The sequence below is a fragment of the Myotis myotis genome, unplaced genomic scaffold (genome assembly GCF_014108235.1).
Source record: "Myotis myotis isolate mMyoMyo1 unplaced genomic scaffold, mMyoMyo1.p scaffold_m19_p_2, whole genome shotgun sequence".
Taxonomy (NCBI): domain Eukaryota; kingdom Metazoa; phylum Chordata; class Mammalia; order Chiroptera; family Vespertilionidae; genus Myotis; species Myotis myotis.
In genome coordinates, this window is record NW_023416324.1 from 30,435,846 (window position 1) to 30,463,673 (window position 27,828).

The following is a 27,828-nucleotide window of genomic DNA, read 5'->3' on the forward strand; positions in this document are numbered from 1 at the left end:
AAATTAACCACCATCTTTGTTGGCGGTTACCACCATCTTGGCTGTCAGTTAATTTGCATATCTCGCTGATTAGCCAATGGGAAGGGTAGTGGTCGTACACCAATTACCATGTTTCTGTTTTATTAGATAGGATGAGTTATGTTTTTCACCTTTTTAATTGACTTTATTGGGGTGACACTGGTTAATAAAATTATATAGGATTCAGATGTACAATTCTATAACACATCATCTGTATATTTTATCATGTGTTCACCATCCCATGTCAGGTCTCCCATCACCATTTATATCACCCTCTTCTACCTCTCCCCCTTCCCTCTGATAATCACCACACTGTTGTGTGTCTATGAGGTTGTTGTTGTTGTTTTTGGTTCATCGCTTCACCAGTGGGGCAATGCTCCTCCTCTCTGACAGCTGTCAGTCTTTTCTATTTTGTTTGTTAATTTATTTTGTCCATTAGATTCCACATGAGTGGAATTATGGTTCGTGTCTTTCTCTGGCTGACTTATTTCACTTAGTTTAATGCTTTCCAGGACCATCCATGCTGTTGCAAAGGGTAAGATTTCCTTCTTGGGTTTTTTTTTAGGGCATAGTAGTATTCTGTTGTGTAAATGTACCACAGCTTTTTTATCCACTCATCTGCTGATGAACACTTGGGCTGCTTCCAAATCTTGGCTATTGTAAATAATGCTGCAATGAACATAGGGAGTGCATGTTTTTCACCTTTTGGAAATGATAACTTGCCCTGGCTGGTGTGGCTCAGTTGGCTGAGCATCTTCCCATGCACCAAAAGGTTGCTGGTTCATTTCCTGGTCAGGGCATGTGCCCAGGTTGTGGGGTTCGAGCCCCAGTAGGAGATGTGCAGGAGACAGCTGATCGATGTTTCTCTCTTTCTACCCCTCTGCCTTCCTCTCTCTCTAAAATCAATAAAAATATATTTAAAAGAAGAAGAAATAACTTTGCAGGCTATAAGAAAATAAATACATATTAGGTGGTAATAAGTTATAAGAATAAAAGTAGGGTAAGAGCACAGCTATTGGCTGGTGGTGTAGTGTGCACTATTAAATATGGGGCCAATCAACCAGCAAGTCCTGTGCTTTCTCTCTTTTAATTATAAGTGGGACCTAACCCCTTCAGTACCAACTGCTAGCTCCCAGGCCTCCCTGACACCCCCTTCTGGGATGAGGACTTCATGGAGTCTCTCCCAATGCACCAAGCATCCAGGCGGAGCCACCATTCCGGGAATAGTTGCTCTGGTCCAGCATCCTCAAGGGAACCCTGGAGGGGCCAGTTGGCCCCTGAGAGCCCGGGTGGGCGGAGCCTCCTCCAGCCCCGCCCCCTACGGCGGAGCGCGCGCGCCCTCGGAACACGGCGTCTCGCGCTGCAGTTCCGGTCGGAACTACCCGGTGGGGCACGCTGACATGGCTTCGCTGGTAGTGAGCGGGGCTCGGCACCTGCTGAGGCGAGCGGACTTCGCGAAGGTCCTGCGGAGACACCGACATAAGAAGAAATGGGTAAGGGCTAGCCGGAAGCCCAGGCGGGAACGGTAACTGTGGCCCCGGCGGCCGCCCCCGGGAAACTTGCCGTGAGGTTCGTCACTCCCGCCCCGTGGGGCGCCCTGGGCCTCTTTCCCCGCCCCTCGGGGGGCGTCACTAGCCCCTCCCTCTCGCGTCTGTGCTGTCCGCGCCCGAGTCTTTTGTCCGCCCTTTTATTTCGCCTCTAGTCCTCGACTCCCCCTCGTGTTCCGTCTGCAGCCTCCCGTCTCCGCCTCCGTCACTGACGTCATCACCGCCGCCCTCATTCTTCCAGTTACGTCACGGCCTCTTGTTCCCGGCGTTCGGCCATCTTCCCCGGGACGCCCGCTGTCCCTTCCACGTCCCTTCCTCCCTTTTCCTCCCCCTCCCCTCCCCCCCTTCCCACATGACTTTCTCTCCTTTCCGGGTAGACTTTTCAGCCCGGCCGCCCGCGCCTGTCGAAAAAGGCCCTAGCAACTTCCCCTTTCTGCCTGGGTCCCCGCCGCCCTCCGGGAAAGGACTCTCCCCGTTCCTCACCCTCGAGCTGCCTCTGGGGCCCAGGAAAGGTTACAGCGATCCCCCTGCCCATCCCGCCAGCACTTCCCCAAACCAGGGCAAAGGGTGCGTCAGCTCCACTCACCCTCCGGGTTCCCCCCAGTTCTCCAGAGACCCCTTCTCTGGCCTCACCTGCGGCCCTGGGATTTCTTCTGACACGGGCCGGCCCGGCTCCCTGCCGGAACCGGTGCCCTCCCGGCCCCTACCGCCCCTCTCCCCACCCCCACAGCCTCCCCTACGCCTGGCGAGATGTGCCTTTGAACCCTGTTTGCCCCTCCTCGGAAGGCAACCCTGCTGCGAGCCTGTCTACTGGGGGTCACCCCCTCCGAGTCCTTGTTTTGGCCGATTCAGGCTCAGGGGGTCACCCCCTCTCCATCCGCAGAGCCCCTATTGCAGCCTGATGAGCCCCCCGAGAATACCGTGGCCCGGCCCCAGAAGCCCTTACACGGACCAGAGCCCCTACCTCTGTTACTCTGCGCAGTATCCTGCAGCCCTGGTCACATGCCCGGTGACTGGCCCCGTGATTTCCCCTTACCTTGCTCACCGGCCCATGGAATACAGACCAGTAACTTACCCACCCGTTTCTCACGGGGTTTTGCACGTCTCGCGGATCTCCCCTCTGTACCCTACCTGGTCTTCAGGGAGAAGTTACAACGATTCTCCTTCTTCAGCATCTTCCCCGCCCACTGGCCAGCTTTACCTGGGTCATCTGAGGCCTCCAGACTCTCGTAAACCTCAACCCCAGCTTGACCCACCCCTGGAGAAAAATTATTGTGGCTCCCTGTTTTCCCAGGCAAATGCGCCGGGCTGTCCTCGCTCCCCTCAAGAGGACTCCCATCACTATTCCCATCTTCCCCCAGAGGCCCCCGTGTCTACCCCTGGGAGCCCCTATTGTGGCGACCCTATACCAGCCGGAATGATTGATTCTTCTTGCTCACTCCAGTCCCAGGCTTCCAGGAAGGCTTGCTTAGAGTCCGTTTCCTCCTGGGAGACTAATGGGAACTCGTACCTTGTTTCTGGCACCCCGATTTCTGGTTCCCCCTGTTCCAAGGAGCCACCTCTTCCCCAGTCTGCGCAGTATCCTAATTCTGCCTTCTCTTTCCCTTCACCCCTGGGCAACCAGTTTATATCTCCACCGCAGTCACCTCCCCGTAGAAGCTATAATGAACCCTCTCTCCTTACCCCAGTGTATCCCCAAGTGAAATCCCCCAAATCTCCAGAGTTAAAACAGCCATGTGCTCCCTGCAGCCCTGACCAGTACACTCCTTCTGATCAACCCAAGCCCCGTGAGGATAGCGCCTCTCCTCCACTTCTCTCCCACCCTTGTGGTCTCTCTGATCCTTCTTGTTCCATCACAACTTGTTCAAATTCCCGCCCCCAAACACTTCCCCAAGGGGCTATCTTACCTACTCTGGTCCCTAGAACCCTGAAAACTGTTAATCCCACATCACTTCCCCCCCGCCTTCCTTGTGATTCTATCTTACCTAATGTTTTTGCTCAGAGCTACCCCCATGGACCACCTCTGGGAACCCCTTGCAATGCCCATATATATTCTGTGGTTCCCTCCACCCCTAATCCCTGCCCACTCTCTGGTTCCACGGGGCCCCCTCAGTGTCCTAACCAGCCCATGGTGCCTCCTTGTGGCACTTACGGCACCCCTAGGGGCCCACCCCAACCCCCTCGACAGCCTCCATGTTCTACCCACATCTATTCATTTATCCCTTTAAGAACACCTTTTGACCCCCAGAGTTTACCCATTGCCCCCCGACCCTGCGGCCACCCTGATACTACGCCCTGTGGCCTCCATGTATACTCTGTGGCTTCTCAAGGCTCTTGCAAAGAGCCCCCCCAGATACCCTACAGCTCTCCATTGCCTTCATCCACGAGTTCCAGCTGTAGTAGCAATATTCCCAGCTGCAGTTCAACTGTTATAATTAATAAATGCCAGAGTAGTGACAACCAGAACAAGAATACCCACCAAAGCAGAAGTCGAAGCCAGTGTGAGAATCCCAACCATCTTAGCAGAAGTCGGAGTAAAAGCAAGTGTCGCCATCTTAGCAGAAATCAAAGCCTGACCAATCGCTCCAACCAAAGCTTAAATGAGGATCAGAGTGAGAATCTTCAACTTGCTATATTTCAAAGACAGAGTGAGAGTCCCCAATATAGAAAAAGTCAAGGTCCAAACATGAGTTCCCACCATCTCAAAAGGCAGGGCAAGAGCCAAAACAAGAGTTCCCACCATCTCAAAAGGCAGGGCAAGTGCAAAAGCTCTCATCACAGCAGGAGCTGGAGCAAGAGTCCCCACTGTAATAAGAAATGAGAGCCAAGAGCAAGAGTTCTGACCAAACCAGAAATCCAGGCCAAAGCAAAATTCACAGACAGGAACAGGACTGCCAGCCATAGTAACACTCAGCTGTGGCAATCAGGACCAACTTATGGACTCCTCAGTTGATACCTTCATTTTCCTTTTAATCTACTTTTATGCTCGTCAAGCCTGACTGATGTCCCTCTCTGCTACTCCCATAGAAGTCATCCTAGAAGTTCCCAGTTTGGTTTGAACCCCAAAATTTCAATGAACTCTCCTTTTCCTACCTTCCTGGGGTCTGGAAACTCTCCAGAATTACCCTCCACCCTGTGATCGCATTATGGTTTTTGCCACTGCATAACCTTAGGTAAGTACCCTTATCTCCATCAAATGTGGAAGATTGATGTTTTTGTATCCCACTGAACTATCTGTTGTGCTCACGTAAGCTAGGAGACATGAAAGTGCTTTAGAAAATGGAAGGGCTAGTCAGAGAGAAAGGGTCTTTTGCTTTTCAGCCTGATACTTTCCCTAAGGGCTCCATAATTTCTTCCAATCTTCTGTAGATTTTCCTCAAGTCCTCTTCTGAGCTCTCATTCTCTTAAGTTCCTCTTACTCCAAGGCCTGGAGGAGTGCCCCTTTCTTGGTGACCCCCACATGCTATTGTGAGAACTACAGCTTCCTTTCTCTCACACCCCTGAGATAGACCAGCTCCTTAGTACTTTTCTCTCCCACACTTCTCTGGCTGGCAGAAGAAGGGTCCAAAGGCAGGAGTGGGCACTAACTGGATCCACATTATCTCTAGAGATCTGATTTATTGCTGGGGTTGGGCAGTAGGGGATAGAGAGGTAAGACTGGAAGACAAATAAGTCTGTTCTTTCCCTTGTAGGCTGCCACAGAGCCCAAATTTCCTGCCACTCGCCTGGCTCTGCAGAATTTTGACATGACCTACGGTGTGCAGTTTGGAGATCTTTGGCCATCAATCCGGGTCAGTCTTCTCTCAGAGCAGAAGTATGGTGCACTGGTCAATAACTTTGCTGCCTGCGATCATGTGAGTGATGAACTGGAGCAGCTGCATGCCAGAGACTTTGTGAATAAAGCCCACTCCCATGGGGAACTGGAGCCTGAGAGTGGCCAGACGGCAGCTCCATCCCCAGCTTCCTGGGCCTGCAGTCCAAACCTTCGATGCTTCACTTTCACCAGAGGGGATGTCAGCCGTTTCCCTCCTGCCAGGTAGTATCTGGAGCCACGGCTGGGGCTGTCTTGAGTGTCTGCTGGAAGCAGACAGGAAGAGACCCAGCTTTTGCCGTCTTAAATAGAGATCATAATATTGCTAGTATTTACTGAGTGCTTATACATGTTAGCCTTTTTTCTAAGTGCTGCACATATGTGATCTCCTTTTGTTCTGTTAACAGCCCTCAGAGGTAATATTATTTTTCTTCTTTACATTTGAGGAAACAGGTGCAGAGAAGTTGAAGTCCTTATTTGCTTTAGGTCCCTTAGATAGTAAGTGGTACAACAAATAGATTCTGGTGGTCTGACACCAGAACCTGGTCTTTGAACCTCCTCTGATCTACTGTCTCCTACAGAAAACAACCACCTCTGACTTGAGCATTTACTACATCCTCTCCAGTTAAAATTTGTGTTATTTACAACTGCTTTCTTATAATCACCCATTAAAGTGAGTAGGACAAGTAACCTCATGGTACCAAAGAAGAAGAGGGACTTGCCCAGGAAACAGGGCTTGCACAGAGTTAGCACTCCAGGAAAAAGAAAGGAAAACTTCTGGTCTTCTGATCCAATGCTCAAATGTGTATGAAGTTGAATGGAAAAGAAACTAATCAAATGCTAAATTGTGCTTTATAAATTGAGAAAAGAACAGATTAGAGTTAGTTGTAGAATGTGGAATTCATCTTTGAAGGATTGATTCATTCAGTCAACAAATTTTTATTGTATACCAAATGCCAGGCATTCTTTTTTCTTTTTTCTTACAAACCCTTGTGTCGAGGGCTGACTTTCAATAGATCGCAGTGAGGGAGCTGATCTGCTACATATGAATCCCCAACCAGAAGCAGGTTGTCCCAGGCATTCTTAAGTGCCTGGATTATGGATGCACACAAGCCCTCATGGAGCTAACAGTCTAGTGAGGAAGACAGCTATTAAAACACTACTTATGGCCCTGGCCAGGTAGCTCAGTTGGTTAGAGTGTTGTCCCAATATACCAAGGTTGCAGGTTCGATCCCCTGTCAGGGCACATACAAGAATCAACCAATGAATGTGTAAATAAGCAGAACAACAAATTGATATTTCTCTCAAATCAATAAATAAAGAAAAACAAAATAAAAATAAATTAACCCCCCCACACACACTATTTATGATTTTGATAAGTACTACAAAGGAAAAGTGCAAGATGCTATAATTAGGAGATATAACCCAGTCTTTTCTGAGGGTGTTAAATTTAAGTTAAGACCTGAATACAGTAGGAATTAAAGCTGATGACATGGGTAAGAGTCTAAATATGAGGCTACTACAGCAGGCAAGAGCCATATTATAAAGGTATTATAGGTAATATGGGATTTTGGACTTTTTCTCTAAGGGTAAAAGGGAACTATGAAAGGTTTTAAGCTGGTGAATGATATGACCATATTTGAATTTTTAAGATATCATTTTGGCTGCTGCATGGGAAACATTGGAGAGGGGCAAAGCTAGAAATGCGGATGTAAATTAGGAGGCTTTTGCAATAGGCCTAGCAACTGGCTTGAAGGAAGGCTGTATTCTTTTTTTTTTAATATGTTTTATTGATTTTTTACAGAGAAGAAGGGAGAGAAATAGAGAGTTAGAAACATCGATGAGAGAGAAACATCAATCAGCTGCCCCCTGCACACCCCCTACTGGGGATGTGCCCGCAACCAAGGTACATGCCCTTGACGGGAATCGAACCTGGGACCTTTCAGTCCGCAAGCCGACGCTCTATCCACTGAGCCAAACCGGTTAGGGCAAGGCTGTATTCTTAAGAGTAGTAAGAGCTTGGCCAGCGTGGCTCAGTGGTTGAGCATTGACCTATGAACAAAGAGGTCACGGTTCGATTCCTGGTCAAGGCCATGCCCGGGTTGTGAGCTCGAACCCCAGTGTGGGGTGTGCAGGAGGCAGCTGATAAATGATTCTCATCATTGACGTTTCTGTCTCTCTCTCCCTCTCCCTTCCTCTCTGAAAACAATAAAAAAATAATTTTTTAATAAAAGAGTAGTAAGAAATGAGGCTGGAAAAGTATATGTAGGCCATATGTGGGAATCTTGGATGTCAGGAGCTTGTAGGTTGGGGAAAGGAAATTTTTTTCTGGTGGCCCAGTGTTGCTTAAAAATAGCTGAAATTGCCAGGGCTGGGTGGCTTCATGCTATGTGCCCTTTAGTACATACTGCTGTAAATTGCCAAGATTTGTTTTAGAGAACCACCAGAAAGGGTTTCTGAGTAGAAGAGAAGAATAATGTACAGAATGGGCTTTGGAGTCAAGAAAACCTGTATTTACCTCCTGCCTTCATCATTTATGAGACATGTGGCATTGAATAACTAGAGTTCACTATGTGCCAGCTGCTTTTCTAAGCATTTGACTTTTATTAATTTCTTTACTCCTTACAGTAATCCTATCTGGTGAGTATTGTTTTTATAGATGAGGATATTGAGGCACAGACAAGTTGAGTATTTGCTGAAGGCCACACAGCTAATGAGCAACTGGGCTGGATTTGAGATCCAGGCAGACTGGCTCTCGAATTTGGGTTCTCCTCATAGGGTTGAAAATTAAATGAAATTATACATCTTAAACACCTAGTTCAATATAGCCCTAATAAGTACTATATCTTACTATTGACATATTCTCATCAAAGCTATGCTTCAGGAAGATTATTTTTATTATTATTATTTTAGAGTGACAGTTTATTTTACTTTTTTAATCCTCACCCAAGGATATTTTTCCATTGATTTTTTTTTTTAGAGAGGGTGGAAGAGAGAGGAAAAGACAGATAGAAACATCGATATGAGAGAAACACATGGATTGGTTGCCTCCTGCACGCGCCCCACCAGGCGCCCCACCCGGACCTGGGCCGGGGAGGAGCCTGCAACCTTGACTGGTATTGAACCTAGGACCCTTCGGTCCACAGGCTGATGCTCTATCCACTGAGCCAAACTGGCTAGGGCTTTAGGAAGATCATTTTAGTCACTGTGGTGGTGAGTGCATAGATTGGAGTAGGTTTGGAGACCAATTTGGAGGCATTAACTTTAGGCAGAACCATGGAGTAAATAAGAACCATGTAGTTTCCTAAGTTGTCTCAGGTGCTCTGCTGCCACTCAGGGAGGACACCTTGGGAGTAGTTGGGGAAGAAACTGTATGACTTAGTTGGCATTTTCTTCCTTCTTGTCTTAATGGGCTCTATGTAAATCAAGGGAATCCTTAACCTCTCAGGAGTTCAAAGATGTATTCAGGGAGTCCAGGAAACTCCTGAAATTGTCTGAAAAGTTGTTGTACTTCTTTTTTTGAAAAGCCACTGTAGCTTTTAGCAGATTTTCAAAATTGTCTGTGAACTAAAAAGGTTAAGGAGTGATGCTTCTAAAGGAAGGGACTTGAGGAGAATGGGTTTTGTGGGCCAGTGCTGGTGTGTTAGCATTCTGTGCTTTTCTCAGATATTTTAGTTTTCTTCTCATTCTCCTTTGTGAGGCATGAGGTACACAGTTTCACAGACAGTCCCAGCATGATTTGACTTAAAATATCCCATCATAGCCCTAGCCAGTTTGGCTCAGTGGATAGAGCGTCATCCTGTGGACTGAAGGATCCCGGGTCTGATGCCGGTCAAGGTCATATGCCTGGGTTGTGGCCTTGATCCCCAGTGGGGGGCCTGCAGGAGGCAGCCAGTCAGTGATTCTCTCTCATCGATGTTTCTATCTCTCTCTCCCTCTGTCAATTGATTCCTCTCTGAATCACTAAAAATATTTTTTTAAAAATCCCATTCTGGCTTGAGCCTGAATGCGGGAGGTGTCACAACTTCACGACTGGGGATTTGTAGCTGTTGTAGCTTACTGTCAGTGGTGCTACCTGTGTCTTAAGTCTTGTCATATATTTCTCCCAGAGCCTTCCTGTCAGGGCACCAGGACCAGGTTTCTGTCTCCTTGAGTCTATTTCCAGTGGCTGTCATGCTGAGCTGTGTCTCAGGCAGGGGAATGGGGAATGGCTGTACCACCTTATGACAACTAGCGTGGAAGTGAGGAGTCCTTTTATGACTGTTGGATTGTTGTCTTTTGTCCCTTTGTACCCACACCATTGCTGCCTCTCTTCATGCCTTGTCAGCTCTCACTTGGACTCTTGTAACAGCCTTTTCACTAATATTTTTAATTTGTTCTTTCTAGCCCACCTAGCTTTCTAAAACTCCATCTAGATGATCAGACACATACTTTTCCTTAAGCTTTTGGTATCTGCCTACAAGTTGTAGTCCAAACTCGTTAGCAAAGGGTTTAAGACCTTTTCCAACCTGGCTTCCATCTGCTTTCCAATCTCAGTGTCATGTACCTTGTATTTCTACTATACCAGATTATCAGATTATCACTGCTTCTGAAAAAGCTATGAGTTTGCATGCTTCTTTTCCTTTGTGTCTTCATTTTTATTCAGCTTGGAATGCTTCTCTTCCTTTTTTTTTGGTATTATGGTTACTTTTAATTTTTTAATTAATTTATTGAGGTGACATTGGTTAATAATATTACATAGATTTCAGGTATACAATTTCTGTAATACATCATCTGTGTATTGTGTTTGTCACCCCAAGTCAAGTCTCCTTCCATCCTTTTTTCTTTATTTTGTATATTTTTTACCTGATGAAGGAATGGGCCTTCATCAGGCCTAACTTGGGACTCCAGCAGGCACAAGTGATGACACTCTTCTCTGAGCCTAAAAAGTACTTTGTATCTCAATATGTAACCCAATAAAACTGGGTTCCTACTATATGCCAGGCACTGTTTCAGTTTATGATAAAGAAGGCAGGCAAAATTCCTTCCCTCATTCTAATAGGGAGGGACAGCGGGGAAACACATACACACATCTGTATATATAAAGTGAATAGTAAGTGTTTTAAAGAAAAATAATGCAAGATAGAGAGCTAGAAGGGGATGGGAGGAGGTGGTTTCTATTTTTAGATAGAGTAGTCAGGGAATACCAGTGCCTTTTGATGAAGTAACTTGTGAGGAGAGATCTGAAGAAGTGAGGAAACAAATGAGGGATATTGGAGTGTTGCAGGTAGAAGGTACAGCAACAAAAAGTCTGAGACAGGAGCAGGCATGGCTTAATTAACAAATAGAAAGATGGCTAGTGGGGCTGGATTAGAGTGGATTGAACTGTTTTAAAAGGATTACTCTGGCTGCTATGTAAATGAGTGGGTGAGTGAGTAAATAAATGAGTTGTTGCTGAGTAGAGCTTAATAACCCCTGAGGACATGGACTTGGTGACCTTGACTCCCATTGGATCTTCTGACTTGTAATTTGACAATAAGGTGCTCTTCTCTCTTCCAGGCTTGGCAGCCTAGGTGTCATGGACTACTACCTGATGGATGCTGCCTCCTTGCTGCCTGTCCTGGCCCTTGGCCTGCAGCCTGGCGACACGGTGCTTGACTTATGTGCAGCCCCCGGGGGAAAGACACTAGCATTGCTTCAGACTGACTGTTGCCGTAAGTCAGAGGGCTGGTGTCTTGGGTAGTGAGAGCTCTCTACTTCACCCAGTCAGGGGCACACTGAATATGATGTCTTTGGTCCTAATGTCAGAGCGAGGACAGTGCTTGCTGGTGTATTTTTTCTGTCGTTGATTATTTCCTCTATTTCTCTATCAATTGGCCAAGGAAGATTGCCAAGCAGAGCAAGGTCTCTGAAGGCAGATTAAATTAATGCCCTAGTCCCATGGTCGGCAAACTGCGGCTCGTGAGCCACATGTGGCTCTTTGGCCCCTTGAGTGTGGCTCTTCCTAAGCCTTAGGAGTACCCTAATTAAGTTAATAACAGTGTACCTACCTATATAGTTTACGTTTAAAAAATTTGGCTCTCAAAAGAAATTTTAATCGTACTGTTGATATTTGGCTCTGTTGATAATGAGTTTGCCAACCACTGCCCTAGTCAGTCTACCATATGATACTTTCACCCCTATTTACTTCATCTCTAAGGTAGTTGCCAGCTAAAGTAATAAGATCTGGCTGCAGTGAACCTTTATAGCAGGGGTGGAGAACCTTTTTTTATGCCAAGGGCCATTCAGATATTTATAACATCATAGGCGGGCCATACAAAATTATCACCTTAAAAATTAACCTGCTATATTTGGGCAAACATTTAATTTACTCACCTCTAATGCCTTAGTAGGGTCAGACCAAATGATTTCACGGGCCGTATAGGGCCTGTGGGACGTTCCCAACCCCTGCTTTATAGCTTTATGTTATTCTTCCCCAGGCTTTATGTGCTTCAGCCATATCCTACTACTCTGTTGCCCAAATTAGACTCCCCCCTTTGTTCATGTTATGTTTTCTCTCTAGAATACTCCTATCTGATCCCTTTTAACTTTCAAGCCTCAGCTCAAGTGTGCCACCTCCTGGAAGTCTTTCCTCATGACCTCTATTGGCCAGTTGAGAAGTGATGCTCTGTCTCCTATGTGCCCAATCCTGGGCATCACCCTTGCAACTGTTAGCGCATTATTAGCCTTGCATCAGAGCTTTACTGGTATGCATCTTCTCTTCAGAATTATTAACTCCTTGGGAATAGGCCCAAGTTTTACCATTTTAGTAGTGTAGCCTAGGTTGGACCTTGTGAACTGCAAGTGTTCACTTCAGCCATTCACTGGCCTACATCCTGCCTTAAATAGGCAGTATTTTCTCCTTAAGGACTTGACAAATATCCACAAGGGGGCTGTGATTTTCACATTCACCCTGGCGCTCAGGCAGGCTTGTCTTGCAATATGTCCTACCTTTTTGTTGGGCCTGGACCCTTTTTTTCCAGTTCTCATCAGACAACTTGTACAACTTGCATTAGCTTCCAGCCTCATGACAGGCCCCATGGATGATTCTAGAGAGGCACCACATTTGATCTCAGTCTTCTGGAAGTCCAGAGGGAAAGGAGAAAAGATGTTGATACAGCATAATGAGGTCGATGCCAGAGAGCCCAGCCTGTGTGTTGAGCTGTGCTGATCTTACTGAGTGATGTGGAAATCCATCAGAAGAGGGATGGAAACAAGTAGGGTTGCTTGGAAGAGGAGGAACTTGAACTAAGAGAAGCAAGAAGGGCCAAGGAGACGTACTTGAGAGTTGCTCTTCGGTGTGCTGAATTACCAGCAACTCCTTGATCTCAGGGAGACAGGAATTTCAGTGCCAGAAGGGAACTTAGAGTTTACCTAGTCCGGCCCTCATCTTTTATGGAGGGGGAAATTGAGCCATTGAGAGATTAAATAACTTAACCTTTTATGTAAGTTGAAGGTAGAGACAGAATAGGACTCAGCTTTTCTGTTCTCAGTTCATATCCAACTGAAATTCCTCTTGAACAGAGAATACAATTTTTACTTCCTTGATGTCCTCAAAAACTGGGACCGTATTTCCTTGTGAGAATACTAAACTGTTTTATGGTAGTGACCATTCCCATTAGATAAGGTATGCACTCTCTAGTTCCCCCTTCCCAATTAAATTTATTGCGGTAACCTTGGTTAATAACATTACAGTATATAGATTTCAGGTGTATATTATACTTTCATATTTGTATACTCTATTGTGTGCTCACCACCCAAAGTCTAGTTTTCTTCTGTTGCCATACATTCACTCTCTAGTTCGTAACCACACTTCCCACCTCCATTTCTCTCCTTGACTCTGAGGCCAGGTATCAATTGCCATTTATCAGCAAGCTTGCAGTTAATACTTTCTCTTATTGTAGAACCAAGAGCAAAGTGTCTGTTACAAAAGGGAAAATGAAAGATAGATGGTGAATCAATTAGGATTAGGGTCGGTCATATACAATAGAAAACTCAACTAGCTTAATGAAGAAAAGTTTACTTCTCTCTTACATGAGAGAAGTTGGGATATAAGCAGTCCAGGGCTGGTATGGAGGCACCACAATCACCAGGGACAACCTATTTTATTGTTGACTTTAGCACCATTGCTTGTGGGATGTTTCGTTGGGCCATGACCTTTGAAGTTCCTTTATTTCCAGAGGCATAAAATGTCCGTACTACCAAAAGCCATCTATAGATGCAGTGCAATCCCTATCAAGATTCCAATGGCATTTTTTACAGAAGTAAAAAAACAACCCTCAAATTTATGTTCCTACAGGCAATCTTGCTGCCAATGATCTCTCCACTTCCCGAACAGGCAGACTTCATAAGGTCCTTCACAGCTATGTACCTCAAGATGTTAGGGATAAAAGTCGAGTTCGAGTCACCTCATGGGATGGCAGGAAGTGGGGAGAACTGGAGGGGGACGCCTATGACCGGGTGAGTGATTCCTGTCCTGGGATATTCAGCCAGCCAAATCTGGCCTCCTCATCCTGACTCCAGGCCCTGGGCAGTAGGATTGAGCCCTACATTTTTGAGCATATAAGGTCAGCTCTCTGCAAATTCCTCTTGAACAGAGAATACAATTTTTACTCCCTTGATGTCCTCAAAAACTGGGACCATATTTCCTTGTGAGAATACTAAACTGTTTTATGGTAGTGACCATTCCCATTAGATAAGGTATGCACTCTCTAGTTCCCCCTTCCCAATTAAATTTATTGCAGTAACCTTGGTTAATAACATTATAGTATATAGATTTCAGGTGTATATTATACTTTCATATTTGTATACTCTATTGTGTGCTCACCACCCAAAGTCTAGGGGATTTGGAGAAAACAATCATCTACAGAATTGTCAGTTTAGCTTACATGACTGGCTACTACTATCTTCATTAGGGACTGCAGCAAAAACAAGTTTGAACCTGACTGAGTATAAAAAATGTATATTAGGCTTATTTTATTTTTCAACTTGGTTGCTCAGAAACCCTTAAATTTCTTGCTTCCCTTAGTAGATCTCTAATGATTTCAGATAGGTATTTTAAATATTTTGTTAAGCATTTCTAGTTGTTCCAGCTTGAGGGCTGGTTTGCAACAAGCTATTCTGCCTTGAGTAGGATTGAGAAAACGATTTTGTTTATTATCAGCTTACTAGAGGTCTGGTGCACGAAATTCATGTGTATGTGTGTGTGTGGGGGGGGGGGGTTGGGGGAGGGCGTCCCCTCAACCCAGCCTGCACCCTGTCCAATCTGGGACCCCTTGGGGGATGTCCAACTGCCAGTTTAGGTCTGATCCTGGGGATCGGGCCTAAACTGGCAGTCGGACATCCCTCTCACAATCCTGGACTGCTGGCTCCTCATCACTCGCCTGCCTGCCTGGTCACCTCTAATTGCCCCCCTGACCCCCCGCCAGCCTGATCACCCCTCACTGTCGCTGTGTGCTGGCCTGATCACCCCTAACTGCCCCCCACTGCTGGCGAGGTTGCCCCCAACTACCCCCTCCCTGCTGGCCTGGTCGCTCCTAACTGTCCCCCCTACCGGCCTGGTCGCCCCTCACTGCCCCCCCTGCCAGCTTTAATTGCCCCCAACTGCCCCCTCTGCCAGCCTGGTTGCCCCAACTGCCCCCCCTGCTGGCCTGGTTGTACCACACAGCCTGCTGTTCAATCATTTGGCCGTCCCTCAGTAACCCCCATGCCGGCCTATTCGCCCCACACAGCCTGCTTGTTCAGTCATTTGGTCGTCCCTCACTAACTCCCCTGCTGGCCTGGTCATAGGCAGCCATCTTGTGAGGGCATGAGGGTTAATTTGCATATTACCTCTTTATTATATAGGATAGGATGATCATTCTCAAGTTAATTACAGAGCCCTAGTTAATTAGAGGATTTGCATTCCTCTAGCAAGGAACCTGAATTTCCTTTTCCCAGGTGTTTGGTGGATCTGTTAACCCAGGACCATTAATTATTCTGTGTGGGATTTTCTGGATCATGCAGGCATTCTGGATTTGAACCTTCTATTTTAGTCATTAAAAATTATCAGGGAGATTTTTTTTTTCTTTTTGCCCAGAGTTAAGCGAAAACAGACAAGTTCTCTTGTCCATTGTGGGCTGATTTTTTTTTTCTAGTTTATTCTTTGATTGACAGTGTAGCCCTTTGAGGATTTTGGCTTTGTTATGGATTTCCATCCCAATTCCCTACCTCAAATGGCCCAGTGCCCTGTTTTCTGGGGGTTTTTTTGTTTGTTTTTTGTTTTGTTTTTTGGTGTGTTTGTGTTGGTTACTTGGGATTTGATAGAAGATAGAAGCCATTGGCTTCAGCTCCAGCATGCCTCCCTAGATCTGTGCTCCTACAGTTAAAAAAAATATATTTTTAGTGATTTCAGAGAGGAAGGGAGAGAGAGATAGAATCATTGATTGGCTGCCTCCTGCATGCCCCCCACTGAGGACCAAGCCTGAAACCCAGGGATGTGCCCTTGACTGGAATTGAGTCTGGGACTCTTAAGTCTGCAGGCCAACGCTCTATCCACTGAGCCAAACCAGCAAGGGCTTACTTTTTCTTATTTTTAAACTCTCACCTGTGGATATGTTTATTGATTTTAGAGAGAGAAGAAGGAAGAGAGAAACATTGATGCGAAAGAGTAACATCGATTGGTTGCCTCCTGTACATGCTCTGACCAGGATTGAAACAGAAACCTAGGTATTTGCCCTGACCCAGAATCAAACCCACAACCTTTTTGGTATACATGACACTCCAACCAACTGAGCCACCCAGCCGGGGCTATGCTGCTTTTTCTTTGATTTTTGAGGATTTCTCTAATTTTATTTTTAATCCTTACCTGAGGTGTGAGGATATTTTCTCCATTGATTTTTAGAGAGAGTGGAAGGAAGGGGGGAGGGAGGAGGAGAGAGTGAGAGAGAAACATTGATGTGAGAGAGACACGTCAATTGGTTGTCTCCTGCAACTGAGGTACGTGCCCTTGACTGGGAATCAAACCTGTGATCCTCAGTCTGAGGGCCGACGCTCTAACCACTGAGAAAAACTGCCAGGGCTATTTTATCCAGTCTTTAGGTGTTTTGTATTGCAAGGGTTTTCAGGACATCTAGTTCACTACATTGCTGGAAACAGAATTATTACTTTCTTCTGTGATGTGTTTTCTAAACATCCCAGTGGCCCTTCTCTGGGCATCCTTATTTAATGTTGCTTTTTCCTGCGAAAGCCAGCCCTCTCATAGTTCTTGAGATATGGGACTCTATGTATTGTGTCAATTCATGCAGCCTAGGAAAACATCGAAGTATTGAACACTGGGTCATTATTAATTTACCTGGAGTTTCTGTTTAGTTAAAAATGAACATATCTTTTCTTAGATGATTTTACTTTTTTGAAATATAAACATAGGACAATTAAACATTTTTCTTTTTGTTTTTGTTTCTAGTGCCTAGCCCAGGGTAGGCTCTTAGTAAATGAATGATTTTACATTTCTCACTTTAAAACTTTTCATATCAGATATGACATTGTTTTAGCATAAGATTTTTTAAAAAATTATTAATTTTAGAGAGAGGACGGGAGGAAGGGAGAGAGAAACATTGTTTGTTGTTCCATTTATTCATTCATTCATTGGTTGATTCTTGTGTGTGTCCTGAACCGGGGATTGAACCTACAACCTTGGTGAACTGGGACAACACTAACCAACTGAGCTACCTGGTCAGGGTAGCATAAGATATTATAAATCCTGATCCTGTTATTGAGTATATTAGTTACCCCCTGGGCACTGTATGATCTGTAAATTGGATGATTTTATTCAAATAAGGACTGAACCAAGGACAGAGCTTTGAAGCACTAAAGACTTCTTGTAGGTTGATATCAATTATGTAATTATAGCTATTTGTGTGTTGGTTTTATTTATTTATTTTTTACCAGCCGTGGGTATACCTAAACATACTGTTTTCCCACTCAATATTTCACAATTGTCTATTGGGTTAAAATGAGGAGTTTTGTTAGCTACTCTGCAATGGAAGCATTGGCAGAGGGAGCTCTCTGCAAACCCCCCAGATCAGGGACCTAAAATAGCCCTGGCCTTAAGGAGCTCTAATACTTTACCTTTTAACACTGCTGGGCAGGTGCTGGTGGATGTGCCCTGTACCACAGACCGCCACTCCCTTCATGAGGAGGAGAACAACATTTTTCAGCGGTCGAGAAAGAAGGAGCGGCAGATGTTACCTATGCTGCAGGTGCAGCTTCTTGCGTGAGTGATAGATTTACATACCCCCAGGACTTTGTGCCAGAATGCTCTGGGGTTCTGGTTACATGGGGGACTGGAAGCTCTTGCCAAGACCATCACCCATAGAAGGGTCTTCTGTCTGAGGACCTGCCTGAAGGAGACAGATATCAAGAGGATATTACTTCTCTGGAACATAAAAACCCTATGTAGTAGGATATGCATAGTATGGTAGGCCACATAGATTCACTTATTGGTGTGTCCACTTTTCTCCATGCTAGTCCCAGTATCAGTAAGTAGCTCAAGTTTGAAGCATAGTTAGTGAGGTCAAGATTCTGTAGGACTGGGGTAAAGACTCAGTCCATAGCCAGCATCAGGGTTTGGTTCATAACTAGAGCCACAGCTCAGGGTCATTTCAAGAAGGCTACGAGAGGAGAGCTCATGGAATAAGGTTGGGTTGCTCTCTGCCTTGAGAATGACTTTTCATTGTGGAAGAGACTTCAGAGGCTAACACAGCTATCCATTCCACAGTAGACACCACTATCCATGCTTCTAGCTCTTTCTGTTGTCCTACTCTGGGAAGCTCACTAGTCACTGTTTTGTCTCTTTCTGGTTTCAGGGCTGGACTTCTTGCCACAAAACCAGGAGGCTACGTTGTCTATTCCACCTGCTCACTCTCACACTTACAGAACGAGTATGTGGTTCAAGGTGCCATCGAGCTCCTGGCCAATCAGTATAACATAGAAGTTCGGGTGGAAGATCTGACTCATTTCAGAAAGCTTTTCATGGACACGTTCTCTTTTTTCCCATCTTGCCAGGTTGGGGAGCTGGTAATCCCGAACCTCCTGGCCAATTTTGGGCCTATGTACTTTTGCAAAATGTGTAGACTGACATAGCATCACCCTGTTCCTGGAGCCCTGGTGTGTGAAGACAAAGGGTGTACTTCCAAGGAGGCACCGGAAACTGAGACCATTGGCAAAGATGCACTCTGGGTCCTATCTCCATTGTGTTCAAGTCTTTCTATAGATAGTTTTTAGCAATAGGAAGTAGGAGTTTTTCTGTCCTGCTGTCCAGTTGTGGAGCATCAGCAGGTTTCTAACTCACTTATACTCCACCTCCCACTTTCCATCTCTAAGCCTATACTAAACGTTCCTGCTCCATTGGGGACTTAGGAGGAGGAGCCAGTGAGTTTATACTGTAAACTTGGGAAGAAGCATTTAGTCAATAAAATTGTTGAAGCTCCAAAGAGCTGAGGCTGTGATTGGGGGCCTCATATTAATCCAAGTACTGTTCTACTTGTACCAGCTGCTGCTCCTGAGCACTAGCTCCTAGGTGGCTCAATGTGTGGTTACAGAGCCCCTCTTACACTTGAGGTGAGGTCTGCATGATCAGTCTTGAGCAGTCGGCGGGCCAAAACAAGTCTCCCTAGTTTCTCCATATGGCCTATGATCTAATGTAAGAAACAAGTACCTAAAAATGTTAAGCCACTGCAATCAGCTTACTTAAATTGAGAAAGCTCTTCTGAGCTGAATAATTCCAGCTATTCCTCCTGCTCGCAACAGCACTGCTGCCCAATTGTGGCTGGGGAAGTGTCTTTACCACAGGATTGTGTTACTCTTGTGTGTGTCTCTTCTATTGTTCATTCCTCTAGCAAGTATTCCTTGAGTTCATGTATGACAGGTAGCCAGGGAAATACTGGAGATGTAGTAACTGGGATTGTGGGGGATAATGAGGCCTCTTCCTTGGGAATGGTAGTGCTCCTCCTTTGCCTTCTGAGCACCTAGGAATCTCCTAATGTCTTATTATGTTCTGGTTTTTTCCCCTTGTTCCTGGTCTGTGGCTGAGCTCTGCTGCCATTTGTTTGACCCACCCCACATCACTCAAGAGCTCTTCCTCTAGCATCATACGGACTCACCTCACACAGTGTGTTTACTATTTGCATGCCAATTATGTTATTACTAGATGCCTGGTGCACTAAATTCATGCGGGGGGGAGGGGCATCATCCCTCAGCCTGGCCTGCCCCCCCCCCCCCCCCCCCAGTCCGGGACCCCTCACAGATGTCCCCTGTGGGAGGGGACTGGTCAATCAGGTATATAGGTACTTTCTGGAGGCAGCATGGACTCCTTCCTTATTTCTTTCCTCTGTGGTTGGAGAACAGGGGACTAAAAGGTGGAGACAGAACTGTGGCTGGGCCTGGGGCATTTGTAGGCAGTGGAAAGAGGGAGAGGGCTGGGGAAAGTCTAGACCAGCCGTGGGCAAACTATGGCCCGCGGGCCGGTTTGAAATGAATAAAACTATTGAAATAAAAGACCGTACCCTTTTATGTAATGATGTTTACTTTGAATTTATATTAGTTCACACAAACACTCCATCCATGCTTTTGTTCCGGCCCTCCGGTCCAGTTTAAGAACCCATTGTGGCCCTCGAGTCAAAAAGTTTGCCCACCCCTGGTCTAGACACATTTCCTTTGATTGTCCTCACTTCCTCAGGGCCCCTCCCTCCGTTTTTTCCTTCTCATGATGGGTGCTTGGACCTACTGGAGTCCAGTCGATGGTGGTGTTCAGTCCCCTCACTTCTCAGCTGAACGTACAGCCAAGTGGGGCTGTTTTCAAGTGACTAAAGTGCTGGGAATCCACAGCTCCCAGCCTCTCCCCTCTTGGTTTCCTTCTTGGGTTGGTTGCAAAGTTCACCAAGACACAGAAGCAGCTCTGCCCTGGTAGTTCTGCACTGCTCCCTGCCCAGGCCCCACCGGGCACTCTTCTCGAGTCTCCAAGCCCACAGTCTGCGCTTGGAGAGGTCGCCTGGAGCCCATTCCCCCTGGGCAGTGGGGCAGGGGGGCTAGCTTGGAGAGCTGGAGGAAGATGGCAGAATAACAGTTTGTATGAACTGGCTGGTGAGCCAGACCTCTTAAGCTCCCCACCAGGCCCAGGCCGGGCCCCTTCCCTGCGCCGGGGAGGACCCCCGCTGAGGTACCCTCCCTGCACCCAGCGCCCTCCTCCCTGTTCGACCACTGAGGGTGGGAGCAGCTGGCCTGTGACACTCTGGTCCCTGCCAGCTAGGCAGGCAGGTGGCAGCACAGGCGTTGAGGTGGTGGACTCTGGAGCACAGGGTGGGTCTGCCGCTCGGAGGCAGGCTCAGGGCTGGGGCGGGCACACAGCAATAGCAGGCTGGGCAATCTGTGCACGCTCACTCCGGCTCCAGCCCGCTGGGCACCCGCTGAGGAGCAGCAGCAGCACCCCTCAGCGAGGCCCTGCGCCCCTCACAGCTGCCCCTGGGCACTGCATGGAGACACTGCTGAGCCACTGTCCAGCCCAGGACCTGCGGGAGCTGGGGTGGACTCAGGCTTGGCCAGCTGTCCCTGTCCCTGCCCATCAGTTGGGAGCAGCCTACACCTCCGAGGCAGCTCGATGTTAGCACTTGACTTCCGCCCCTGTCCCTGCCCACCAGCTTCTGCCTGGCCATGACTCGGACACCATTAGGATCAAATTAGCATAGTACCTCTTTATTATATAGGATTGTAACCTTAGCACAAATAAGGCAATACCTTAATGACAGGGATATTAAAAATTGCTTGTGGTCACATGTAGCTATTGCTTTTTTAATTTTATTTTTTTCTGAAAAACTGGTCCTTGTGCAGAAAGGGTGCATATTTTTAGTTCTTCCCACTAATCCTTTCTCTTCCTCTTCTGTCACTCTATTTGCTCTTTATGCCTTTTCTGCTAGTCCTTATTTGGATATTAGAGGTACCAGCTGAGAAAGATTTTAGGTGAGGTTAAGGCCTTCTCCTTTCTTGGGATTTGCATTATAACTGAGGTCCCTCGAAGACCTTCCAGACTCAAAATCCTGGTGAATCTAGGAAGATGGGTCTCTAGGGAGTAGGATCATCATTAGCTTCTTGTGTGGTATGTGCTCCTGCCTGTTCTTTACTCAGCTACCTGGCCTTCTGCCCTTGGCCTCCTGGGTGTGCAAGTTGTGCTAGTTGAAAGCAAAGCAGTGATAATCCAAGATGAGAGGGTTTTCTGCCCCTGGAGTCCAAGTCTAATTGGAGACAGAGATACCCAGGTAAGAAAAGCAGAGAAATACTTTTAAAAAGTTTATCTCCTGTAACTGAATAGTAACCTACTCTACAACCCAGTTATTTTAGTACTTGGGATAAAAATCCAAGAGAAATGCATAAATGTACACTGGGAGACATGTACAAGAACATTTATAGCAGCCCTGATCTCAGAAATCCAAATGCCTATGAACAAGAGTGGACAAATAAACTGGTATATTCATACAATGGAATATTATACAGCTGTCAAATGAACTACAGTGAAATATAGTATGGATGAATCTTAGCAATAAAATATTTAAAAAATGTAGTCCCAAAAGATTAAATGTAGCATGATGCCCTTAAAAAAAAGTAACACGATGCCCTTATTTAAGTTATTTACATACAATATAATTTATTAACCAGTTAATTGCCACATGTCCAAAATGGAAACCATCCCCACACGCCACAATATTTTGAATTTAATTTAAAAAATCAATTTGCAATGAATATTTTAAAAATAAACATTACAATTTGGGTGTTCTTGAATATTTTCAGTTGGACATTCTCACAAAAAATCTGTAGACGCTTATGGCAGGGAAATGGTTAATTTTAAATGTATTGCTTAATAGCATTTGGTAATTGTACATAATAGATCAAAATATAGAAAATAATTTCTATCATCACCATCAAAATATGGAAAATAATTTCATCTCCTAGAAAGTTACCTTGCGCTCCTTTGCCCTGAATTACCTTTCCCCAATCCCTGGTCCCAGGGAATCATTGGTGTACTTTCTGTCACTATAGTTTTGCCTATGTTACTGGACTGAAGGGGTCCTTTTGTCTGTTAGCATCAAAACCAAATAAGACATGAACAGGAGTTTGGAGCCAAGAAAGTAAGGATTTATTGAGATGGTGTCATGCCCAGAGTCTTAAGTAGCTTATGCTCATAGACCTGGCTCCTTGATGGCTTCTAGGGGATGGGTTATATAGGGAAAATCATTAGTCATGGTGACTAAGGGAGTTAGGGTCATGGTCAGGGTTGTGGTTTCTACTGATTGGTCAGCACTAGGGTGTCTGGTCCTTATCTCAGGGTTGCTTCATCTGTTTTCACAATGAGGTGGTCAGTGAGATTGTCCTGGAGCTGAAACAACTGAGGCCTACATGTTCTTTCTAGTTTGAAACTCTTTCTCTGTGGTCAACAGACTGAGGCTTTCTTTCTTTTTTAAAAAAAAATATTTTTATTGATTTTAGAGAGGAAGGGAGAGGGATAGATAGAAACATCAATGATGAGAGAAAATCATTGATCGACTGCCTCCTGCACGCCCCCTACTGGGAATCGAGCCTGCAACCTAGGTATGTGTCTTTGGCTTGAATCAAACCCTGGGATCCTTCAGTCCACAGGCCTACGTTCTATCCACTGAGCCAAACCAGCTAGGGCGAGGCTTTGTTTCTAAGACTATTGGATGCTGACCAGAACCTCACTGTTCTGAGGGCCTAAAGATTAAGCAAGAGAGGTGGGTGAGTCAGGGCATTGGTGAGACCAGTTTCAGTCAAAGGTAAAACATCAAAATAACAGGGCAGATTAAAGAAAATAAGGTTCTTGCTTGGTTACACCTATTCTGGATTTCCTATTGTGGAATATAAAGTTGATTTACAGTTGGATTGCAAGCTCTTGTCTTTCTATGGATATCTGGTTTTTCACGCTTGGCCAAGGTAAGGGCACTGGTTTAACTGGTTACTTGTGTATGGCTTGATTATATGGCCAGAATAGCATGAAAGCCCTGCTGGGAACTTCTACCTTGAACTCTTCCAAAGTCAAGAATCACAGATTATGATGATTCAGTCCAAAGATAGTGCTTTACTTAATATCTTTGCATAAAACTTGGCATTATAAGTTTCAAATTTTATTCTAGAATAAGAGTGGGGAAGCTTTTTTTTCTCCCAGGGGCCATTTGGATATTTATAACATCATTTACTGGCCATACAAAATTATCAACTTAAAAATTAGCCTGCTAGAGGGGACGTGGGGCAGCAGGAGTGAGGCGCAGCAGAGCTGAGGGGCGGCAGGATTGCGCAGCAGGCCAGATTCTGGGCCTGGTGCTGGGTCTGGTGAGCTACACCTTCTTTCTAATAGTAAATGGGCTATATTCCTCTAGTGATGACGTCATCTAATTAACTCCATCAAATTTCAACCAAGAAGTTACTCAAAGTAATAGTTTGTGGCTTATAGAATTCTTTGCTCCATGGTGTGGCCACTGCCAACGGTTAACACCAGAATGGAAGGAAGTAGCAACTGCATTAAAAGATTTTGTAAAAGTGGATGCAACTGATGCAAACATCAGTCCCTCAGAGGTCAGTATGCAGTGCAGGGATTCCCTACCATCAAGAGTTTGGGTTCCAACAAAACAGACCAGAAGATTATAAGGGTGGCAGGACTGTGGACACCATTGTGGATGCTGCATCATCAAGAACCGCCTTTGGGGAGGGGATACAGTTCTGGAAGACAAGGTAGAAGTAAAAGTTCAAGTAAGAAAGATGTGATTGAGCTGACAGATGACAGCTTTGATAAGAATGTTCTTGACAGTGAAGATGTTTGGATGATTGGGTTTTGTGCCCCTTGGTGTGGACACTGCAAAAACCTAGAGCCAGAATGGGCCGCTGCAGCTACAGAGGTGAAACAGCAAACAAAAGGGAAGGTGAAGCTAGTGGCTGTGGATGCCACGGCCTATCAGATGCTGGCCTGCCAGTATGGGATTAGGGGATTTCCTACAATCAAGATATTTCAGAAAGGTGAGTCTGCTGTGGATTATGATGGGGGGTGGGCAAGATCCAACATTGTCTCCTGGGCCCTGGATCTGTTTTCTGATAACACTCCACATCCTGAGCTGCTTGAGATAATCAGTGAGGATGTTACCAAGAAGATGTGTGAGGGTCACCAGCTCTGTGTGGTGGCCGTCCTGCCCCACATTCTTGACACGAACTGCAGGCAGAAATTCTTATTTGGAAGTTCTTCTGAAATTGGCAGACGAATACAAGAAGAAGATGTGGGGGTGCCTGTGGACAGAAGCTGGAGTGCAGTCTGAGCTTGAGAATGCATTGGGGATCGGAGGGTTTGGCTACCCCACCATGGCAGCCACTAACGCATACAAGATGTTTTCTCTTCTGAAAGGATCTTTCAGTGAGCAAGGCATTAATGAGTTTCTCAGGGAGCTCTCTTTTGGGCAAGGATCTACAGCACCTGTAGGAGGTGGGGCTTTCCCCACCATCAGCACCAGAGAGCCTTGGAATGGCAAGGATGGCAAGCTTCCTGTAGAAGACAACATTGATCTCAGCGACGTGGAGCTGGATGACTTGGAGAAAGACGAGTTGTGAGTCGCAGCACAACTTTCATCTTTTCGTGGGAGCAGATGTTTCTAGCAGTGGAGGAACATGCTTTACAATCAGACACATCGACCATGGCCTTTTAACCAAGAAGTAGCACCTGATTGGTCATTTGAAAACACTGCAGCAATGAACTTTTGCATCTCAAGAAAACAATGAAAAACTCTATGAATTGTAGCCGGTGGATTGAGTGATATTCTGTCAAGTACTATTTTGAAGAAAACTGCTGGGTTGTTGAAACACTTTCCCTCCCTCTGACTGCTGCTTGGGTGTTCTTGGAGGCTGTTTCTTATATCAGATTTTTAATGAGATTCTTTCATTTGAATATTAATGGCTTTTTTCCATTAAATAATAAAACAGTGTTTTGGACCAGTGGTCCGAAAGGTTGGTGACCGCTTTTTTGGACAATACCAAAAAATAAAAAAATTAGCCTGCTAGGAAAAAACAAACAATCAAAAATAATTAGCCTGCTATATTTGGTCAAACATTTAATTAACTTATCCCTAATGTCTCAGCAGGGCCAGACCAAATGATTTCGAGGGCCTTATATGGCCCGTGGGCCAAATGTTCCCCACCCTTATTCTAGAAGGTAAATCTTGGTCTCTCATTGTGGTTTACATATTTATTTACTAGGGGCCCAATGCACGAATTTGTGCACCATGAAAGGAACTGTGGGTTGCGAGGCTTCGGTGGGCACAGGGGCGGGTCTCGGCCCATCCTCTGCGCCCCCACCCAGCCTCTCCCGCTGTGGCCCCCAGTCCCCTTTCTGCTAGCAGCCCCGCTCCTGCTGCTGCTGCTCCAACACGTTGACAACAACAGCCCCGCTCTTACCCATTGATGGCACAGAGTGATTGGGGCTGGTGCCAGCAGTGGGTGCGAGTGGTGGCTGTGAGCAGTGGCTGCTGCTCCAATCACCCATCAGGAGCAGGGGGAGGTGGAGAAGCCCTGAGGGGTGGCAATCAGGGCTGGCAGCCACTGTTCACACCTGCTGATGGCACTGAGCGGTCGGGACTGGCACCTGGCACTGGCACCAGGTGGGAGTGGGGCCAGTGCCAGCAGCAGGTGCGAGCATCAGGCAGGACCGCGGTACGCAGGAGCAAAGAATTTCAGTAACCACCAGAGGCTTGCCCTGATGGCCCCACTCACCTGCTCCACCATCCCGCTGTGGCTGACGCCCGCCATGTTCCACATCCACCCTCTGGTGGTCAGCGCACATCATAGCAACCAGTTCAGTTCCATTGTTTGGCTTATTTGCATATTAGGGTTTTATATATATATAGATTATTTTTTTTAAATCCTCACCTGAGGATATGTTTTTATGGACTTTCAGGGAGAGAGAGAGGAAGGGGGAGAGAGAGAGAGAGAGAAGAGAAACATTGATGTGAGAAAAACATTTATTGGTTGCCTCCCACACCCACCCTGACTAGGGATCGAACCAACCACCTTTTGGTGTATAGGACAATGCTCCAAACAACCCCACCACCTGGCCAGGGCTCATTGTGGTTTTAATTTATATTTCTCTGATGACTAGTGTTGTTATCAAGTTAAATACAACTAAGAATGAAAAAAACCTTTTTTTATGCAAAGATCTTTTCTCTCCCCCCCCCCCCCCATTTATTTCCAAGAGAGAAAGGGAAAGAGAGAAACATTGATGTGACCCGTTGCCTCCTATACATGCTACAACTAGGGATCGAACCTGAAATCTGGGCATGTGCCCTGACGGGAATCAAACCCATCACCTTTTGGTACAATGTATGACACTCCAATCAACTGAGCCACACCAGCCAGGGCTGAAAAAACAGTTTTAAAGAACATATTCAGTAAAACTATGTAAAAAGAAAAAGATTGATCTCATTGTGGGATTCAGTATAATGGCTCCCTGTGGCAGGAGGATAGGGTGGGCTGGATGGAATATAGATTAGGTTATTGTCAGGATTCTGTGTCATGTTTGCTGCTTATTACATGATCAAAACAACAATTCTTTGCATCCTGTCTTGTCTGCTTCCCTCATTAAGAAAGAGTTGATTTCCCCACCCCTTAAAACTGGGCTGACCTTATGATTTGCTTTGACCAGTTAAAATTTCCTAGTTATTAGCTTGGAAACACACCAATCACACCTCACCTTAAATATGTTTTCCTTGCCGGTTTTGCTCAGTGGATAGAGCGTTGGCCCATGGACTGAAGGGTCATAGGTTCGAACAATTCTGGTGTAGGGCACATGCCCAGGTGTGGGCTCAATCCCCAGTAGGGTGCTTGCAGAAGGCAGCCAATCAATGATTCTCTCTCATCGATGTTTCTATCACTCCCTCTACCTCTCTGAAATCAATAAAAATATATTAAAAAAATAAAAAAATAGGGAGAGAACTAAGATGGCGGCATAGGTAAACACCGGGAAATTATTGCCTCACACAACAATTGAAAATTACCGCAAAGGTCTGAGCAAACATCATCCAGAACAACAGGAAGGCTGGCTGAGTGTAAATTCCACAACTAGAAGGAAAGAAAAGCACGCTGAGAGCCAGAGGCGCTGCGGAGGTGAAGTGCAGAGGTACGGCGGCGCGGCGCGCGCGCGCGAGGAAAGGGGGTGGCGCCTGAGGACGCGGCTGTCTTTTTGAATCACAAACTCCCGACGGCTCTGAACTCCGGTTCCGGGAAGTCTCTGGGGACCCAGGTCTCATACGGGGAGAAGCTGGTCTGTCCGGCAGCGAGCGAACTTGAGGGCGGCTTTCCCTCAGAGGTGCTTGCAGCCGTTACCGGAACACTGAGACGCGCGACTCCGGACGGAGAATC

General features: G+C 46.1%; 2 protein-coding genes and 1 pseudogene across 6 annotated transcripts; all 3 read left to right on the forward strand.

The window, feature by feature from the left end:
• Nucleotides 1-1,341: 1,341 nt before the first annotated feature.
• On the forward strand, nucleotides 1,342-18,881 carry NSUN4 (NOP2/Sun RNA methyltransferase 4). 5 transcript variants are annotated; one of them, XM_036350726.1, is made up of 7 exons: nucleotides 1,343-1,587; nucleotides 4,593-4,738; nucleotides 5,258-5,601; nucleotides 10,915-11,069; nucleotides 13,694-13,854; nucleotides 17,523-17,647; nucleotides 18,240-18,881. In XM_036350726.1, exons 3-7 carry the CDS (start codon nucleotides 5,312-5,314, stop codon nucleotides 18,514-18,516), a joined length of 1,008 nt encoding a protein of 335 aa, XP_036206619.1. In that variant the 5' UTR covers nucleotides 1,343-1,587; nucleotides 4,593-4,738; nucleotides 5,258-5,311; the 3' UTR covers nucleotides 18,517-18,881. The 5 variants fall into 5 exon arrangements, with proteins under 5 accessions (XP_036206616.1, XP_036206619.1, XP_036206617.1 ...); XM_036350724.1 differs by having other exon boundaries at nucleotides 1,343-1,511; nucleotides 4,560-4,738; XM_036350725.1 differs by having other exon boundaries at nucleotides 1,343-1,511.
• On the forward strand, nucleotides 1,650-4,543 carry LOC118676583 (sperm head and tail associated protein-like). Its single transcript, XM_036350722.1, has one exon. It carries the CDS (start codon nucleotides 1,918-1,920, stop codon nucleotides 4,384-4,386), a length of 2,469 nt encoding a protein of 822 aa, XP_036206615.1. The 5' UTR covers nucleotides 1,650-1,917; the 3' UTR covers nucleotides 4,387-4,543.
• Nucleotides 18,882-21,814: 2,933 nt separating the features above from the next.
• Nucleotides 21,815-26,189, forward strand: LOC118675131 (annotated as a pseudogene).
• Nucleotides 26,190-27,828: the final 1,639 nt, after the last annotated feature.

Excerpts from the sequence above, each read along its gene's own strand:
- NSUN4 (XM_036350723.1), top strand. The coding sequence starts at position 1,419 with ATGGCTTCGCTGGTAGTGAGCGGGGCTCGGCACCTGCTGAGGCGAGCG. Across the intron at positions 1,512-5,257 it reads ACCGACATAAGAAGAAATGG|GCTGCCACAGAGCCCAAATT; the intron begins GTAAGGGCTAGC and ends TTTCCCTTGTAG. Across the intron at positions 5,602-10,914 it reads AGCCGTTTCCCTCCTGCCAG|GCTTGGCAGCCTAGGTGTCA; the intron begins GTAGTATCTGGA and ends TCTCTCTTCCAG.
- LOC118676583 (XM_036350722.1), top strand. The coding sequence starts at position 1,918 with ATGACTTTCTCTCCTTTCCGGGTAGACTTTTCAGCCCGGCCGCCCGCG.